We start from the raw sequence: 18298 nt of genomic DNA, 5'->3' as shown, positions 1-18298 counted from the left end.
TAGTGTCTTAGTCTCCTAGTGGCCCAAACCAGTGCCAAGTAGAGACACTCAATCATAATGTATTTGCACTCATACTCAAGCATTCTTTTACTCAAATAGTAAATGGCTTACTTCTTCCCCGAATCATCAAGCTGAGCTAACATGCACCCTAAAGCCATGTCTGAAACTGACAAATATAGAAGCAAAGGGCACCCCGGTGTGGGAGGCATTAAAACTGGAGGAGAAAGAAGACACTCCTTAATATTCTCAAAAGCATGCTAGCAATCATCATTCCAAACTGTAGGTTGGTTCTTCCTTAGAAGACAAAAGATAGGCTCACATATATCTGTCAATCTAGCAATGAAACAACTAGTATACTGTAATCTGCCTAGAAAGCCCCTTATCTCTCTCTCAATCCTCGGAGTAGGCATGTCAAGTATAGGTCTGATCTTCTTCGGATCAACCTCTATACCACGCTCACTAGCGATATGTCCTAGCAGCTTCCTAGAAGTTACCCCAAAGGTGCACTTCTTGGGATTTAATTGAAATCTGAACTGTCTGATCCTCTTAAAGAATCTCAGTAAGGTTGCTAGGTGATCTACTCTGTCTCAGGATTTCACTATCATGTCATCCACATATACCTCAACATCTTTGTGCATCATGTCATGGAACAGAGTAGTAGCGACTCTCTGATAAGTAGCCCCTGTATTCTTCAACCCAAATGGCATGACCCTGTAGCAAATAAGTACCCCACTTAGTGATGAAAGATGTCTTTTTCATATCCTCTAGAGCCATCAAAATATGATTATACCCAAAAAACCCATCCATAAATGATAAGATAGAATGACTTGCAGTGCTATCAACCAACATATTGATGTGTGGAAGGGAAAAATCATCCTTATAACTAACCTTATTAAGATCCTTATAATCGAAACATACCCTAACCTTTTCGTCCCTTTTAGGAATGAGAACAACATTAGCCAACCACTCAGGATACTCGACCACAGATAAGAAACCTACACTGAGTTGTTTCTGGATCTTTTCCTTAACCTATAAACTCCATCGAGGGTGTAGTCTTCTCAATTTTTGTTTAACTGGTCTAGCATGTGGAAGAATGGGTAGGTGATGTTGTACTATAGAGGGGTCAAGGCCTGGCATGTCCTCATATGACCATGCAAATACATCCAGGTATGACCTAAGTAGGTTAATCAATCTACTATTCTCATCAAGAGATAAGGAAGAGCCAATCTTAAGCCCCCTAGGCTGATCAGAGGTCCTGAAATCCACCAACTAGATGCTATAAGAAACGGGTATAGCTTTCATTTCTTCTGAGACTGAATCACAATCTGACTGACCACTCAGTGGCCCATCTGGGTCTCCCACATCATTAATATCATGTATTTGTGTTATGGGTGCCTGAGGTGCAATCAAAGGGAAATGTTGTGACACAGGTAAGTACTCAAAAGGCTCATATCATTATTATTTCCATCAGACATAACATTATAGCGGGTGACAAACCCAAACATAGAGTCAAAAGAAAGAGGTGGGTCCATAGGATCGAACATTCCCTCAACATAAATAAAACCAGGGGTAGCAACATCAGTAATAGAGTCATCTCCATCCATCTCAAGCATAGAAACTCCAAACATATCAAAAGCAAAATGAGACTTGTGTGGAGTTGCGTCAAGAATACAATCTATGCCTATCATGTCCATCTCATCAGTGTAGGCATCATCAAGCGTCACTCTATCGAGTCCACCTCCAAAAACTACAAGCAATCCATAATTAAAGTCCTCATCCAGGAAACATATAGAAAACATATTGGCTTGGCCCAACGACAAGGGTGCAACTATCACAGCATTGGATGCCTCGGTGATCCCAGAACTCAAAATACATCTGACCCAATGCCTGCTGGATATCCTGAATCTCCACTGTCTCCAAAATATGGTCAATCCCCTCCACGCTGGGTACATGCTCTGAACCTCTGATAAAGTAGTCAGCCAAGCGAAAGGTATATGGGCGAAGACGATAATCAAACGAAATGCTAGAAAAACGAGCCCTCACCTTATCCATGCGCAGTCGCGCCATGTGATGTGCATCTTCCTCTGTAGGAGTGTAACACAAACCATAAGGCGCGTCATGATTAACTATGAATGCAAACTCATGTGGCCCCTACTGGTGACGACCCAATCCCAAGCCAAGTAAATATGACATGCCTCTCATCATGCTGAGTATTGAGGTGCTGCTATACTGATCAAACGACATAGGTACCATGTCTCTACTGTCATCCTCTAAGTTGATTACCTGAACCTCATGAAATGTGAACTCGGTCAAATGCAAATCATCATCACTATGGCTACTCTGCAACACAGGCTTAGAAAAAGCGATGATGTTTTTGTCAGATTGTATCGAGATGACTCATCCCTCATGAATGAACTTTACCTTCTGGTGAAGGGAAAATGGTATGGCGTCAGCCTCATGAATCTAAGGGCGGCTGAGTAGTAGATTGAAGGATGGTTGGATCTTCAAAACTTGGAATAGCACGGAGTATCTGACTGGCCCAATTGTAACGTGTGAAGTAAGTGTGCCCATAACAGTCCTCTTAGTCCCATCATAAGCTCTAACGGTCTGTGTAGAAGGTCCAAAATCAGATGGAGAAAAACCAAGAGCAATTGTTGTAGCCAAATGACAAACATGCAGGGTAGAGCCACTGTCCAGTAGGACTGTCGGCACTCAATGGCCTGAACATGCAACACTGATATACAAGGGATGAACGTGACTTGATCTCTCTGAGGGAAAGTTATCCTCAGAGAACACAATACATGTGGTTCTGTCAGCTCTCAAAATGTGTATGAGCATCTCTGGGGTAGTAGAGGTATCAATCTTGATTTGGCTGAGGGCTCTGACTAATGCATCTCTATGCGTACTAGATGAGGCTAAAAGACTCCAAATGGATATGCGAGCCTACGTAGTGCGTAGCTGGTGCAAAATCTCGCCATCTTCTCTTTGAAGCTCCTCTCTAGTGGATGTACCATCAAATGGCCTATTAACAGGTGGAGGCTGGGCTACTCTCCCACTTCATGTAACCATCTGAACATCTCTACGAGCGGGTCGTACCCCTCAGGGAAAAGAAGGAAAGACGTCATGGGTGGCACGTGCTGCTAATACCCTGGTGGTACTGAAGACTATCTGGGAATCCCGTTTAAGGATTTGTTGGTCAAAAGTATACTAATGAAGTCTGAATCTTCATACAAACTGATCAGCTAAGGAACCTCTCCATCCCATCCCATCCCATCATAAATATCTCATCCCCTACAAACTTAATCAAATGTACCACCCCCCCCCTCCCCCAAGGAGTGAAGGTACAACTCTAGTATTGTGAGTGGGGAGTAGGTATGTGGTCACACCAGTTCGTCCTAAGTTGACTAGGTCTTGATCAATCAGATCCTAAATAGCATGTCTCAAAGCTGCACAACTATCTGTGTCATGATGATTGCGTGCCTAGCTGGTGTACCTTGAGTTTGGTCCTCAGACAGGAGTAATCAACAAAATTTATAACCTATATCACCATGCACTAGAATAGCCTTAGCTAATATAGCATAGTGGCTCTAGGATCGTTCACTGGGAAGGGTTTTCAACTTACAACTGATACCAATTCAAAGTTAAATTGGTGCTTTTTCATTTCAAGGTTAACTTAAGAAGAAAACATAAACTTTGGTTGAAAAATGATTTGTTTTAAGCTAACTAAAAAGAAAGTAATGGAAATTACTTATGAAGAAAAGCGTTCCTTGGAGTTTTAGGTTCACAGAGGAGGCTCCTCATGCAAAAATAGAGCTCCGGTCACTTGAATCTTTTCCTCGCATTAGAGAATTAACATATAGTTAATTCTCTAACCAGTGTTGTATAGATGTTTCCCTTTAATGGATTTTAGCACTAATTCCCTCTTACTGATGCAACTTGCAATGGCTCGTGCCTCTCACCTAGCATCCGCCATTCAAGATGATCATTAACCTTGGACTTCCCTTCTCAAGCTCGTAAGAGATAACTAATGGATGTCTCCTTAGAGTCCAAAAGCTTACCAAGTGTTGGCAATTCTAGAAAATCCTACCTTCAAGTCACCTCCCAAAGGCTCGTAAGAGATAAACTAGTGCATCTCCATGGACGGAGATCACTTGCCTTACCATGTGTTGGCCCAGGTGAATTGAAGGTGTTTTAAGTTAACTAAAAACATAGAAATCATTAATGGGTCACACTTTCTCTTCATTAACAGCTGAAATAACAAAACTACCAATTCTTGCATTCGGAGCCTTACCCGGCTACCTTAGCTCCAAGGAACTAAAAGCTTAGCCACTCATTCTCTGAGAAAACATCCTCAGAGCTTGTTTGGCTAGTAAGAAAAAATAGATATAATACAATCAAATTGAGTAGGTAAGGTAGAGCAAAAAGCCCTGTATTTTACTTCCTTCCAAAACTATATAAAAGATGTCTCTAAGAACAAGCTCCTCGACATATCACTATAATGGAAATTACAAATAATATATATGAGGCTATTTACCCTTTGTTCTTACTTAATAACTAAGGAATCCTATGATAGGTGGATTACAAGGAGAAAATGGGGATTTAGACATCAAATATCTTAAGCAAAAAATCTAAAAATGTCGGTCGCAAATATAGGGAAGCACTCAAGAGAATTTCGCAAGCGTGCAAGATGGCTGTGAAATTTCGCAACCTGAAGGACACCATTTCGCAGCCTTCCTCTTGTGATTTCGCAGCCAAAGGCTGATTTCACAGCCCGTGAAATTGGCCTTCAACTTGGTGTGATCAGCTTCCAATGGCTCTAACTCCTTCATTTCAACTCTGAATCGTGCACCGTTTAAAGCGTTGGATTTCTGACTTCATGAGCCTCGAAATGACATACAGTATGCATAAATTGAGCTCCAAGAAGTGCTCCAAAAGTGGCTGACAGTTGCTGTCCTCTTGAATGCTTCATGTTAGATTTCTCTCTTTGTTTTCCCTCCTTGCATTCATGATTTGCTTATGGCAAAGGACTATAAAGCTTCAAAGCTTTGGTTCTTCATGTTAATGAGCTTTCCATTGCTTTTCCATGGATTCCAAAGAACTTTCCTCAATCTTGGATTGCTTTGGTGATCAAATTACTAACAAAAACACCAAAACATACACAATTTGATTAGAAATGATTGAAAAGGTCCTTAATATGTTAATTGAGTTAAAAGGTAATAACTACTATTCACAAGTGTTTAAAAGAGTTAAACAAGCTATCAAATAGCACTTTTTGAGTAGTAATCACATGACTTGTCCTCTGGTAGTAGGCACAATGAAGATCTGTGTGATATCCCGGTGGGTTCGGTTGCGGCGGTGGTCTAGGCAATAATGGAGCAATCAGTCCCCTTTCAACTAATCTCTGAAAGGCTCGGCTCAAGGGCATCCCGAGCCGTTAGAACTGTCTAATGGACCTCGGTGGAGGCGGTGCTCTATACTGATGATGGAACTGCATAGGTGGCCTTTAAGCCGCCTGAGTGGCATATACTAGCTGTAGTGGCAGGTATAGATAAGTAGGCCATGTTGGCCTAGTGGGGACAACTAGTCTGTATTAATCATGTTGTACTATCAGATAAGGAGTATCTAAAAACTGTCTCGGAGTCTGAGGACGTCGTGAAAACCTGTGGCCCATCATGCCAATAGTACCAATGTCTGATGGTCTGGGGCCTAACCCGGGTTTCTTCCCCTTCAAGTCTGAAAGGGAAGAGTCTACCCATAATCTCCTAGCTATACCATTCTCGATGCCATAGAGGGCTTGTACCAATGAGCCAAAATTAGTCTGAGGAAATCCCATGAGATGTCTGGAAAACTGGGACTAAAAGTTACGTATAAGCATACTGATCTGATCTTACTCTGAAGGTCTGTCAATAATTTGCAATATCTTTTCCCTCTAGTAGGATATGAATGAAGTAACTGACTCATCTAGCCTTTGTCTAAGAGCCTCCAACTCTCTCCGTGATACGTCCACTACTGTTTTAAAGAAGTACGGTTTGAGGAACTCCTGTACTAAATCACTCTAAGTCCTGCGCCATGAGGGGTCTAGTGAAGCAAACCAATGTTGCGCGACACCACTCTGTGACAGGGGAAACAACATAATCATATGTGCCTCATCTAGTTTGTGCGTGCACATAACAACTCTATACAACTACAAGTAGATACGGGGGCACCTGAACCCCATGTATCTCTCAATATCTGGCATGCGGAACTCAACAAGCAATGTTGCAACTGGCAAATCATCATACCCATTCCAACTCATAACTCCATCTAAAGCATGCAACAATCTCATCCTTTACTCAATCCTATCAATGAGGGTCTGAGTATCATCTGTAACCTGCGCAGGTGCCACAACAGAATATGGAGTAGTCTCAGTCTGTCCATGTAGAACAAATGCCCCAACCTATGGAGCTGACTGAATTGGTGGTGGTGGAGGCGGAGGAATCATGTGGTCCAAATGTATGGTATGGCCAGATGGTGGCGGTGGTGGTATAGTAGAGTCACGTGGGGTGCTCCCCTGAATCGGCATTGGCTGAGCCTAGTGTCCATGAATCCTCTATCCTAATCCTAAGATAGCGTCCCTGAGCGACGCCATGGTGTCCGTGATCTCGACTAGCTGGTCAACAGTAGCATATTGGGGGTCCATATCTCTATGAACTGATGGTTGTCTTATCTGGTTGTACTGATCTGATCCTCTCGCAAGTCTCTCACCGACTCTGATCCTCTCACAAGTCTCCTTTCGACTCTGATCCAATCTCTAGAACCCAAGTCGTACTCTCAATTAAAAAACCTGTAATGAAAGGGAGGGTATCGACCCCCGTGACTATCAAACTTGAAATTAAACCACCAATGTAATCCCACAAATAAATCCTCCAAGGGAATGAACCGTCATGTGATGCCAACTGTTAAACTAATACATGGCCCCATGTACGAGGACGGAACTCTGACATGGCAATATCCTAAGGGTAAGGTAGCTCTATAACTAATGACAGGCAGAAACATGACCTAAAGACTAGACTACCGCACCCACAAAGGATACGCAAGCTAGGATCATAACCAACAAACAAAGTGACATACTAGCCATGCATATATCCATGAAATCCAACTCAAGGCTATATGAGTCTTCATTGCTCGGATATTTGTCATCTCCATAGTGCTCCCAAACATCCATATAGCCCCTACGCTAGACCCTACTCCAAGCCCCTATCTTGGTCGAAGGCAAACAATTGGAATGATTCCGATATAACTCGAGAAACCAATAAGGGACATTCGACCAAGACTAAAGACCTGGATGTAAGGGGATGCACATGTGTCCCACAAAGACAAGTAGCAAGCAGTTATGCAAAAGATAGTGAGTCATGTAGCAAACTGTCATACTCAAAGAGCTGGCCTACCACAAAATCTACACACAAACTAATCATCTATGCTTATCATGAATCACAAGACCAAGCACTACCAACAATGAGTGAACAAGCTATAACCAATCAGCTCAACACACAGGCAACAAAAATTCACAAGCGCAGGTCAAATGCCAACCAGGTAAGTGATCATCAGTCATCCAAATGGCCCAAAAGTCCACTGGTCAATGAACCATGTGCTCCAATATACCCAACTCAAGTTCAATTTTGATACTCTTATGACACCAAAGATTCTGGTTTTGATCCCCAGTGGAGTCACCAATTTGTGGACCCTTCCCCAGTCCACCAACCGACGTGACTCGCGATTTAGAATAATAAATGTAAGTGTAGAAAAAACAGTTTTCGAGTTTTGGTAAATTTATCCCCAATGAGGAACAGTTTTATTTGGAGTCACTACTTACTTTTTATTTTTATTTTTGAGATGGGGAAAATTAAGTAAGAACAAAAACCCCTCAATGACTCCCATTAGGAAAAGCAGTCCGCGGAACTCGATTTCTAGGTCCAGGGATCAGGTTACTTATTAGGAAGGTACCTCATGCGAGGTAGCACCCTTTTAGGCCCGGGACCCAATCTCTACTAGTGAATTGGCTACATTGGAGCATATGGGTCAAAGATCAATCAATTTCCCCCAAGCTACATGGATGACAAGACTCATACAATCCTAGATAATATTTGGCATGCTTAGGAAATCAACAATTAGAACAATTATGAGTACCTGAGAACCCCAACCATGCGCTGCAGAAACGGGTTAGTCAATAAGCACAAGCGTACAACATATGCAACCCCCAAATTTACTAAAATTTAGTCGCACTCCTACTCAAATTGATAGAATTTTCAGTCATGATCAGACCCTATACATGTAACCTCTAATTTCCATCAAACGACCACCAAAATGCAACCATGAAACTTCACTATGTGGCTAACATTTAGCTACTCCAATTCCATTACTTTTTAGCCTGGAATTAACACCTTATTCACTTGAATTTTCATCCACAAACAGCCACAAATTCCATAAAAAAAGAAATGCAACAGAATTTTATCAATTAACGGCCACCGAATTCATGAAAGTCGCATACATAGAAACTTAAAGAATTAAATATGGAGTTTTCGAAATTTTGGAAATGGAAACTTAAAAAAATTGAATCCGGAATTTTCGAAATTGAAAACCTTGGAAATGGAAACTAAATAAAATTAAAATCTGAAAATTTCGAAATTTTGGGTAATGAAAACTTAAAAAAGTTGAACCCGGAACTTTGAGAAATTTTGGAAATTTTGTTTGAAGTTGAATTTGGAATTTCGAAAATATGAGAATTTAAAAATGGTATTAAAAAAAAAAAAAAGTTTTGGAGAATGTGAAAAAAAAACATTTGGAAATCATTTTAAGAAAAAATTTGAATTTTATAAAACTACTTAAAAGTCGTTGATTACTACTCAAAAAGTACTATTTCATAGCTTGTAATTAACTCTTTTAAACACTTTTGAGTAGTAGTTATCACCTTTTAACCCAATTAACATATTAAGGACCCATGCATTCAATTCTAATCAAATTGTGTTAAGTTTTGGTGTTTTGATAGCTTTTTTATCACCAAAGCAATCCAAGATTGAGGAGAGTTCTTTGGAATCCATAAGCAAATCCAGAATACAAGGAGTATGGGATCCCGCACATTCCACCTGGGAAGGAATTCCACCCGGTTGCCGCCACATTCCACCCGGCTGCCGCCACATTACACTCGGCTTCCATACACCTGACTGCCGCCACATTACACCCGGCTGCCGCCACTTTCCCCTCCCCCCGGATGTATCACATCCGGAATTCTGGTCGGGTGACGTTCCACCTTCTCCGAATGTTTCACATTCGGCAGACATTTCCGGATGGGAGAAGAGGGCATTTCAACTTCCACGATCAGACATATCCGGATCCACCGATAGCGCTCACCCGGAGAGCTTCGAAGCCAATTTTGCACAGTGCCGCGGTGTTCTCCTGAAGCTTCTCGATTTTTGCAATCGACATCTTTAGATATTTTATTTTAGATATTTGATGTCTAAATTCCCAAACTCTCCTTGTAACCCACCAATTATAGGATTCCTTAGTTATTAAGTTTGGAAAAAGGTTGAATAACCTTATAGATATTATTATTAAAATTTTCATATAAATATCTCTCGGGAGTCTGTTCTCGGGACGACGTAACTTTTGTATAATTTAAAAAGAAAGAAAAATACAGAGCTTTGCTCTGCTTTTACCTTCTCATTTTGATTTTATTTTCTTACTAGTCAAACAAGGTCTGAGGATGTTTCCTCAGAGAATGAGTGGCTAAACTTTTAGTTCCTTGGAGTTAAGGTTGCCAGGAAAGGTTCCAAGTGCAAGAATTAGTTGTTTTGTGGTTTCAGCCATTAATGAAGAGAAAGTGTGACCAGTTAATGGTTTTATCTTTTTAGTTAACTTAAAACGCCTTTGAATCACCTGGGCCAACACTTGATAAAGCAAGTGATCTCCATCCATAGAGATGCACTAGTTTATCTCTTGCGAGCCTTTGGGAGATGGTTTGAAGGTAGGATTTTCTAGAATAGCCAACACTTGGTAAGCTTTTAGACTCCACGGAGACATCCATTAGTTATCTCTTGCGAGCTTTTGACAGGTAATCCAAGGTTAAAGATCACCTTGAATGGCAAGTGCTAGGTGAGAGGTATGAGTCATTGCAAGGTGCATCAGTGAGAGGGAATTATTATTTGAATCCATTAAGGGGAAGCATATGTACCAAACCGGTTGGAGAATTGACTATATGTTAATTCTCTAATGCGAGGAAATGAACCAAATGACCGGAGCTCTGCTTTTGCACGAGGAACCTCCCCTGTGAACCTAAACCTCCAAGGAATGTTTTTCTTCATAAGTAATTTCCATTACTTCCTTTGCCGTTAGTTTAAACCTAAATCTTTTTCAATCAAAGTTTGTGTTTTATTTCTTAAGTTAACCTTGAAATGAAAATGCACCAATTCATCTTTGAATTGGTATCATTTATGAATTGAAAACCCTTTCCAGTGAACGATCCTAGAGCCACTATGCTATAGTAGCTTTGTCTTTGCTACCCTAGTCATGGTGTAATAGGTTATAAATTTTGTTGATTACTCCCTCAATCAAGGAGCACTAGCTGGACATGAATCAGTTGATACACTGACTGGGCACGAATCAGTCGTGTTTTGAAAAACCAAGTTTCAGAGAACTATTAAAAAAATTGTATCTTACGAATTCAGTTTTAGGAACTTTAGCAAAGCTATTGGAGGATTACAATCTAACGATTAAAGAAGAATTTAAAAATGGTACATAAGTAATGAGTTAATAGTTTTTTTTTTTTTTTTTTTAACTTCAACAAAGGCGGACAACAGGTGGACTGGACGTGCATGTGACGCATGGAAGATGGCCATCTTGCCACCGCCGGCGAGACTTCCATCTAAAAGGTAAACTACCCCGAACCTAGGGTAGTTCCAGCAATGAGGGCCAAATGAGGCGCCACCCATGCCGCGACAGTAAAGAGAGTTGGCCACCGGTGGAGCTGCAACTCAGGCTGGCACCAGAAAAAATGAGTTGCAGTAACTTCCAAAGCGCAGCTGAAGCGGGCTGCTAGAAGATGAGCTCTGGTTGAGGCGAAGGATCGTCGCTTATGCCATGGTAGCAAGGGGAGTTACCAGTACCACAGGTGGAGTAGCAATCCCGACCAATAAGAAATGAGCCAACTGCAATGACCAGTATGCGGCTAAACCAGGTTGCTATATGCTAGAATGACCGAACCCATTTTTTTTTAAAAAAAAAAAAAGAAAAAAATAAAATGACCCAAACTAGCACAGAGCTACAGGTCTCTGATCATACAAGGATGCGGTAGTTTACCAAGCTCTAGAAATGAAGGGTCTCAGTAAAACCACAAAGGGATCGTATACACAACAGAGACAAACAAACAAATATCCCAAAACAGAGCATGATCACAAAAACAAGCAAAGAAACGAACCATTCTCAATATAAAAGTGGACCATGTTTAAATCAATTCTCAAATGAAATCCCAAGAGCATGATATAAAAGAAAGCAATTCCCAATTCAACAGTAGTCCATAATCAATAGAATTCATAAACAGAAATGAACGTAAGAGTTACAATAACCATACTTGAGGACACCTCTTTCCTTCTTCAAAGATCAGTAAGTTCTTATTTTTCCTGAAGTTAAAGAACTAACTGAAATCCTCCCCTCTTCTCTGTTACCTTTTTTCTTCTCTTGCCTTGTACAGTCTACTTCGAATCTTAGAAACTCTTTTTTTTTTTCTTTTTTTTCTTTTCAAAATCTCCTCTGCCGACCTCTCATCTCTTTGTTCTCTATTTTTTTTCTTTTTCTTTCCAATCTGCTCTCTCACTCTCTGAAACGTTCTCTCCTCTCTTTGTTCTCTGTTCCATTTCTCTTTTCTCACCTCTCCCGAATTTGTTCCTCTTCAAAACCTCCCTAACTTCTCTTCTCAGACCCCTCTTTCTTCTCCCCCTAAGTCTCCCTTTTATCTTTCTCTCTGAAAACCTCTCCATGCCTTCTTGAATCCCCCTATCTCTTTCCCATGCAGTCCCCTCAAAAAACCTCCCCTCTCATATTTTTTTTTTCTTTTTATTTCCCTTTTCTTCTCTTTTAAGCTTGCCTCCTGGCTCCATTTTCCACCCCCTACTCGAAAAACCCCTGTTTTTCCTTTTTTCTTTTTCCAAAAGAAACTCCTTTTTCCATGCATTCTGCCGATTTCCCAAGCATCATTTTCCACTCTTAATTTTTCCAATAAAAATCCTTTTTCCCATGCATTCTGTTTTTTTTCGTTTTTTAAAAAGTAAATAAAGTAATGAAAGCATAATATAATACAAAAATAAAAATAAAATGGAATAAAATGAAGACAATAATACAAAATAAAAATAAAATGAAATAATAAAGGCATAATACAAATAATAATAATAACAAAGATAATGATGATAATAATTATAATAATAATAATAATAGTATTGATAATAATAATAATAACAATAAGATAAGATCACTAACCACGTGCAATTTTCTAAAAGTAAATAAGTGAATGATTAAATGAATAAAGTAGGAAAAAACAATAAATACCGCATGCACGTAACAATAATCTAAATATTAAACTAAAACACAAATAAAACATAAAAATAAAAATAAAATATCAAGTTGACATAATTAAACATCGAAAATTCATCTGAAGTAATCCAAATAAAAAAAAAATCTAGCTAAATACTCACCTAATCTAAAAAAACCATCAATCAAGAAACTAATCTTAGGGAATTAAGCCCACAAAAAATATCTAAGAGACCTAGGTGACCTAAGTGGAAAGTGCCAAGGTGAATTAGATGGAAACTAAACCCAGGAGGTGTCTAAGTGATTAAAAAAACATGCTAAGTGACTGAGGAGTGTAGCTAATGGGCCAGGTGCATCTAAATGAACCTAGGGTGCAAGAACGCCAAAAACAAACCAGTCAAGCCGGTTGATAAAAATTCTCAAATTTTGATAGAATATCCCTCGAAGAATAAGGAATCCAACAAAAAAAAAAAAACGGTGTGCAATTCCGAGCTCGAATGAGGAAGAAATGACTAAAACAAGCCAAAGTGCTCCCGATTTGAATGGGCTTTAGCGAGCTCCAATTGAACCAAAGTTTTTGTGTAGACCTTAAACTCTAACCTGTAGTATGATACAAACCAAGGAATGGACCATGACGGCATTTCATAATGGACCAAATGCTTGCACTAAACTGAACCATAGGTGAACTCAAGTGAGGTCCGAAAACCAATTAAGCCCAATAAGGGCTCCATGGCCGTGACCTACAAAAATTGGGTGTAGGTGACACCCCTGAGATACATGCAAGTGTCAAGGGACAAAATTAAGGGGCGACATAGTCATCACTTGAACTGCTACTAGAAAAACAAGATGCAAAAAAAAGTTGCTCTTCCTGGTCTTGCATTTGGTGTCTTTCTTGTTGTTTGTTTTTACACACCCTTTCCATATGCCCCAACTATTTACATGCCCTGCATTGAATGTCAGATCTAAACAAGCAATAAGGACATGGAGGTTGCTTGCCCTTGTTGCCTCCACTATTGTTGTTTCCCCCCTTCTTATTGTTCTTCTTACTCCATTGTTTCTTTCCTTTGTTGCCTCCTTGAGCTTGATCAACCTCTTTCACTTGAAATGCTTCCTCAATTATCTCCTCCTTTCTGTAAGCTCTCCTTTTCTCTTGAGCTTGTAGTGAATTGATGAGTTCTTCCAATGTTATCATTGACAGATCCCTGGACTCTTCAAGTGAAGAGATTTTGGATTCAAATCGCTCAGGTAAGGTCACCAAAATCTTCTCTACAACCCACTTTTCATAGCTTCAAAATCTGAATTTATAAGAAACAAACAAAGCCAAAAAAATTTGCCTACATATCTTCAACAGATTTCTAATAGCATTACTAAGTTAAATACGATTTCAAAAAAAAAAAAAAATTCAAACTAAACTAAAAACTGTTCCTCTATCTTGCAGAATATTCTCAACAGAATTTTGGTTTATTTTAGCTTAAATTCTGCAGCAAATATAGCACTTGTCATCAATTCCTCTGTTGGTGGTTATGTTATCAGAGTTACCCCCAGGTTTTTCTACCATGAGGAGATTCATTTTGCTTCTCAGACCAGTCTCATTGACTCAAACAACCATCAAACGGTGATAGATTCTCAACTGTAGTGCAACATGATTGAGTTGAAGAATCCAAGGTCGATTATTCATCATTCTCAGTCTTAGTAGCATGAATTCATTTTCTTCCTTTTGGGCAGAGATATTGATGACCATTGTGATTACCCACCCTAATAATAGAAACCTCGGCCACTTTCAACTCACTTCCACATAGAGGACTAGGGAAAATCAAATAACCATTCCAATGTAATAACTGGATATTGAAGGACATGGTTAACCTTGTCATCTGATTCCAAGTGTGACCCTTGTCCCATAAAACAGAAATCTTTAATTCGCTTTCTCAATTTCCTTGGATGACTTCTCATTTCCATGGTAGTGTACAAGTCAGTGGCATCAATAAGTATATCTTAAGGGACTTGATGTCTGAAGCTGCTGTGTTCTTGTTTCTCTGTATTTTAACGAAAGCCTTTTCTCTGTACTTATTTTTATATACTTACTAATGAAATTTCCATGTATCAATTCTCAAGTGTACTGATGGAAATACTGAAGTGTGATTTGCTTAGCTGTAAAACTTGCAACTAGATTTATCTGCTCGTTAAGTCGGTAAGTGAACTTTTGTGAGCTGGCTTGTCCTCTGCACAGGGAGTTTCCTCTTTATTGCTTTAACAGAAATGGCATGTCCCAAATAAAAGTGAATCTTCCATTCCAGTAGCTAACATGACATGTCTTCTGAAAAAGTTCCCTATTACTATTTGGTGGGGTTTTGAGTTGGTTCCTGCCCTACCAAACATAGGTCTCTTCTTTTGTGCCAAAATTCACAGGATCTGATATATGCTTCTCCCTCAAACCATAATAAAGACCAATATGTGAAAAAGGACCAAAATTTCATGATTTCTTTCTTTACTATTGTCTTCACAAGTTCTCACTTCTCACTGAGATTTAGGATTATGAATCTTGCTGGGGTCCCTTGGATGTTGTGATGGATGAAATATCCATTGTATTGTTCATCCACACTGTCGTTTAACATGGTCCTTCGACTCCATAAATTTTTTTAGTGGTTCTATGTAGAGGTTGACATTTGGAAAAGGGTGGAACACCTCTTTGCCTTAAAATCTAAGGATGAGGAGAAGAGGGATGATAAAAAGACTGCTAAAAAGCTTGAGATAAGCACATGGATGATAAAAAGAGTGCTAAAAAAGCTTGAGATAAGCACATGGATGATAAAAAGACAGCTGCAAAGCTTGCGATAAGCACAAGGCAGGTTGGTTCTATCAGGTTTATGCATAGTGAGTTTTCCTTTTATGACCACTTTAATCAACTCTTGATTTCATAGGTTGATCTTTCTTTAGGGGCTTTTCCTTTTCCTTGCACCCAAAGTGTCTATGAATTTCATTCTCCTGTGAACCCAAGTTCTCAAGAGTTTCTTGTCCAGAAGAGGTCTGGTTGTTCCCACAATTTCCGTGAATTCCATCCTGAGTTGTATGATCCCCAATGGCTGGGCAATTCCTGAGAAGTACTGACTGAATTCCAGGGAATAGAAGAACAAAGAGGCTGTTTGATTTGGTGGTTAGATGCAATCTTCCTTTATGAAACCATTAAAATATCTTTTGTTTTAGCTTGTAATTTGGATGACGTAAAGCCTTCTCATTTCCCTTTTTCTTATAGTATTAGCATCAGAAAGCTACAATGCCAGCTCAAAAGGCTTCATCTTCACATACTCTGAGTCATCTTCCCTTTTTCTCATTTCCCTTTTTATTATGTCCCACCATATTTAACCAGATACACCTTTCTTTTGATCTCTTGGAAAATTGAACAAAAGAAGAATAGGTCCTCGCATAGCCTTACAAAAAAGACCGAACATACCCCGTCATCTCAGACTATTTTTTATTAGAATTTATTTTTTCCTGAAGCTCAGGTCTGTGCCTTTATTCTTGTTTATGAGCAACGGATGAGTCATCAACCAGAAGTTGAAGATTCACCCACCATTTTTGTCCCTTTAAATACACCTGCATTGTACAGGGTTGATCAACTCAAAGGGTTTTTTCAATCTCTGGAAAGTAGAGCATTCCAGACCACTTGTTGCAGACTGAATTGCAGCACTTTCAGAAATATGAAGAGCCAACTCCAAGAACATGTTATCGGAATCCCAGTCAGCTGCCAATATGATAAGCCATCTCTTTCAAATGGCTCTGGGGCAATCATCCAAAGTAAAATCCTCTCTCTATCTCTTTCCACTCTGCGTATCAGTTGTTAGTTATAGAAGACTTTAAAATGGAAGTCATTTTGCTAATGGGCTTGTCTTGAAATTGCAGAAAAATGGGATTCCACAAATTACAGGATAAAAAAAAAACAGGAAGAAGGCAGACAATTTTGTGGATGGAGTCCGAGAGCATGGTGAGTTGCTAACTGTTACTTTTTTGCTACAGTTACGATTAAGAATCATTAACATTCATTTGTGAAACTGCAGTGAGATTAGGGCCTAAGTTCTCTGAAACGGTGAAGGGAAAGTTGAGCTTGGGGGCTAGGATTCTTCAAGTTGGAGGAGTGAAGAGAGTTTTCAAGCAAATTTTTGGTGTTGGAGAAGGAGAGAAGCTATTGAAGGCTTCCCAATGCTACTTATCAACAACAGGAGGCCCTATAGCTGGTCTCCTCTTTATCTCTTCTCAGAGGATTGCCTTTTGCAGTGATAGATCAATCAAATTCTCTTCTCCAAATGGTGAATTGATTAGGATCCATTACAAGGTGGACTACTCACATAAATCTCTCTAGGTCAACTGATCTCCCCTCCTTGTTTGTTAACATCTAAGTAAATTCATTTTCTTTTGTGCAGGTCTCTATCCCACTGAGAAAGATACAAAGAGCCAACCAAAGCGAGAATGTGAAAAATCCATCTCAGAAGTACATGGAAATCGTTACTGTGGATAACTTTGACTTCTGGTTTATGGGATTCTTGAATTACCAGAAAGCTTTCAGCTACCTCCAACAGGCACTCTGTGAAGCGTTGAGAAGTGATTCAAAGTTTCTTCCCCCCAACTTCTACAAATGTATTTACATGAACCTGATAAGGATCTGTACAGTCAGAGGCTTTGTACAATTTTTTTGCTAATGAGAAATTGATTTCCAATTTTTCAACCATATTTTCTATTCAGTGCATGGAACAAGTTCTTCCAAAGTGACTATTGTTTTAGTATTATAGTAGCTATGCTATCACATAAACCCCAGCTCTTTATGTTGTGTCTGTTGTATTATATGCTGTATGACACATTCCATTGCTTCTTGTCAAATGTGTTCTGGTGTAGTATGAAGACATAATACCTGAGGAAACAGATTAACAATAGCTTTTGTTGAGGTACAGGAATTGAATGGATCTCTGAGTTCCAAAACCATATACAGAGTGATATCCAACCTCAAGTATTTTTGCAGAAGCTTTTACTAGGACAAATAGGCTTACTTTCTTCTATAAGATCTTGAGTTAGGCCACCTCTGGTGAATCAAACCAGGTAAGCTGTCTTGTGATGAGGAAGCCTTTACTTTATCCAGCTTCTGCACTTCCTTTTTGGCAATCCCATTTCTAAGAAACTTGAGACACCAATTGATACCCTCATACAGGCCTATGGAATTCATTGGTCTTGGAAACATATTGTTGAGTTTTATGTGAATTAAACTACCTTATCATTGTACCAGCTCCATACTTTTATGAACAGATTAAGCACATTGAATTATAATTTCATCAGTAAAACGATACATTGAGTTTCCAAAGTCCATTAAACTATAATATCTGAAAATTCTATGACTTCCAATGCCTAAGGTAGCTGTTAGCACCATTTTGAGTCATGGGACCTCCAATCCCTTAAACTATGACATCAAACTCCCCCAATTTTATCGTTTACACTCTCTTAGGAGTCTGAATTTATGGAAATTGGGTCAATAAAAGCATACCAAGTTGAGGTGATTCCCAGAAATTGCTGATGTCCTTCCAGCGAATACAAGAATCCCATTCAACATTCAACCATTTAGGACAAATTAGTGATCTGGTTTGGTAGTTGGATGTAATCTCCCATAGATGACAGTATGACAGACAATCATCATTTATTGAAAAATCATTACAATATCTAATCTTTTACCCTGTAATTCAGGTGATATAATGATAAATTTGCT

General features: G+C 39.4%; 1 protein-coding gene across 1 annotated transcript; it reads left to right on the top strand.

Annotated features, from left to right (window-relative positions):
- The first annotated feature begins 7494 nt into the window (after nt 1–7494).
- On the top strand, nt 7495–17275 carry LOC100263558 (GEM-like protein 4). The gene is made up of 4 exons (XM_059740469.1): nt 7495–7572; nt 16486–16534; nt 16608–16882; nt 16971–17275. The coding sequence occupies exons 1-4, from the start codon at nt 7495–7497 to the stop codon at nt 17244–17246; spliced, it is 678 nt and encodes a 225-aa protein (XP_059596452.1). The 3' UTR covers nt 17247–17275.
- Nucleotides 17276–18298: the final 1023 nt, after the last annotated feature.

Source organism: Vitis vinifera, chromosome 10, assembly GCF_030704535.1.
Source record: "Vitis vinifera cultivar Pinot Noir 40024 chromosome 10, ASM3070453v1".
In the NCBI taxonomy this organism is placed as follows: Eukaryota; Viridiplantae; Streptophyta; class Magnoliopsida; order Vitales; family Vitaceae; genus Vitis; species Vitis vinifera.
The sequence above is the reverse complement of the archived record's forward strand: the minus strand, read 5'-3'. Positions and strand labels throughout refer to the sequence as shown.

Coding starts and splice junctions, on each gene's coding strand:
- LOC100263558 (XM_059740469.1), top strand. CDS start 7,495: ATGAGTGAACAAGCTATAACCAATCAGCTCAACACACAGGCAACAAAA. Junction 7,573..16,485: donor GCAGGTCAAATGCCAACCAG/GTAAGTGATCAT, acceptor ACAGGATAAAAA/AAAAACAGGAAGAAGGCAGA. Junction 16,535..16,607: donor GGATGGAGTCCGAGAGCATG/GTGAGTTGCTAA, acceptor GTGAAACTGCAG/TGAGATTAGGGCCTAAGTTC.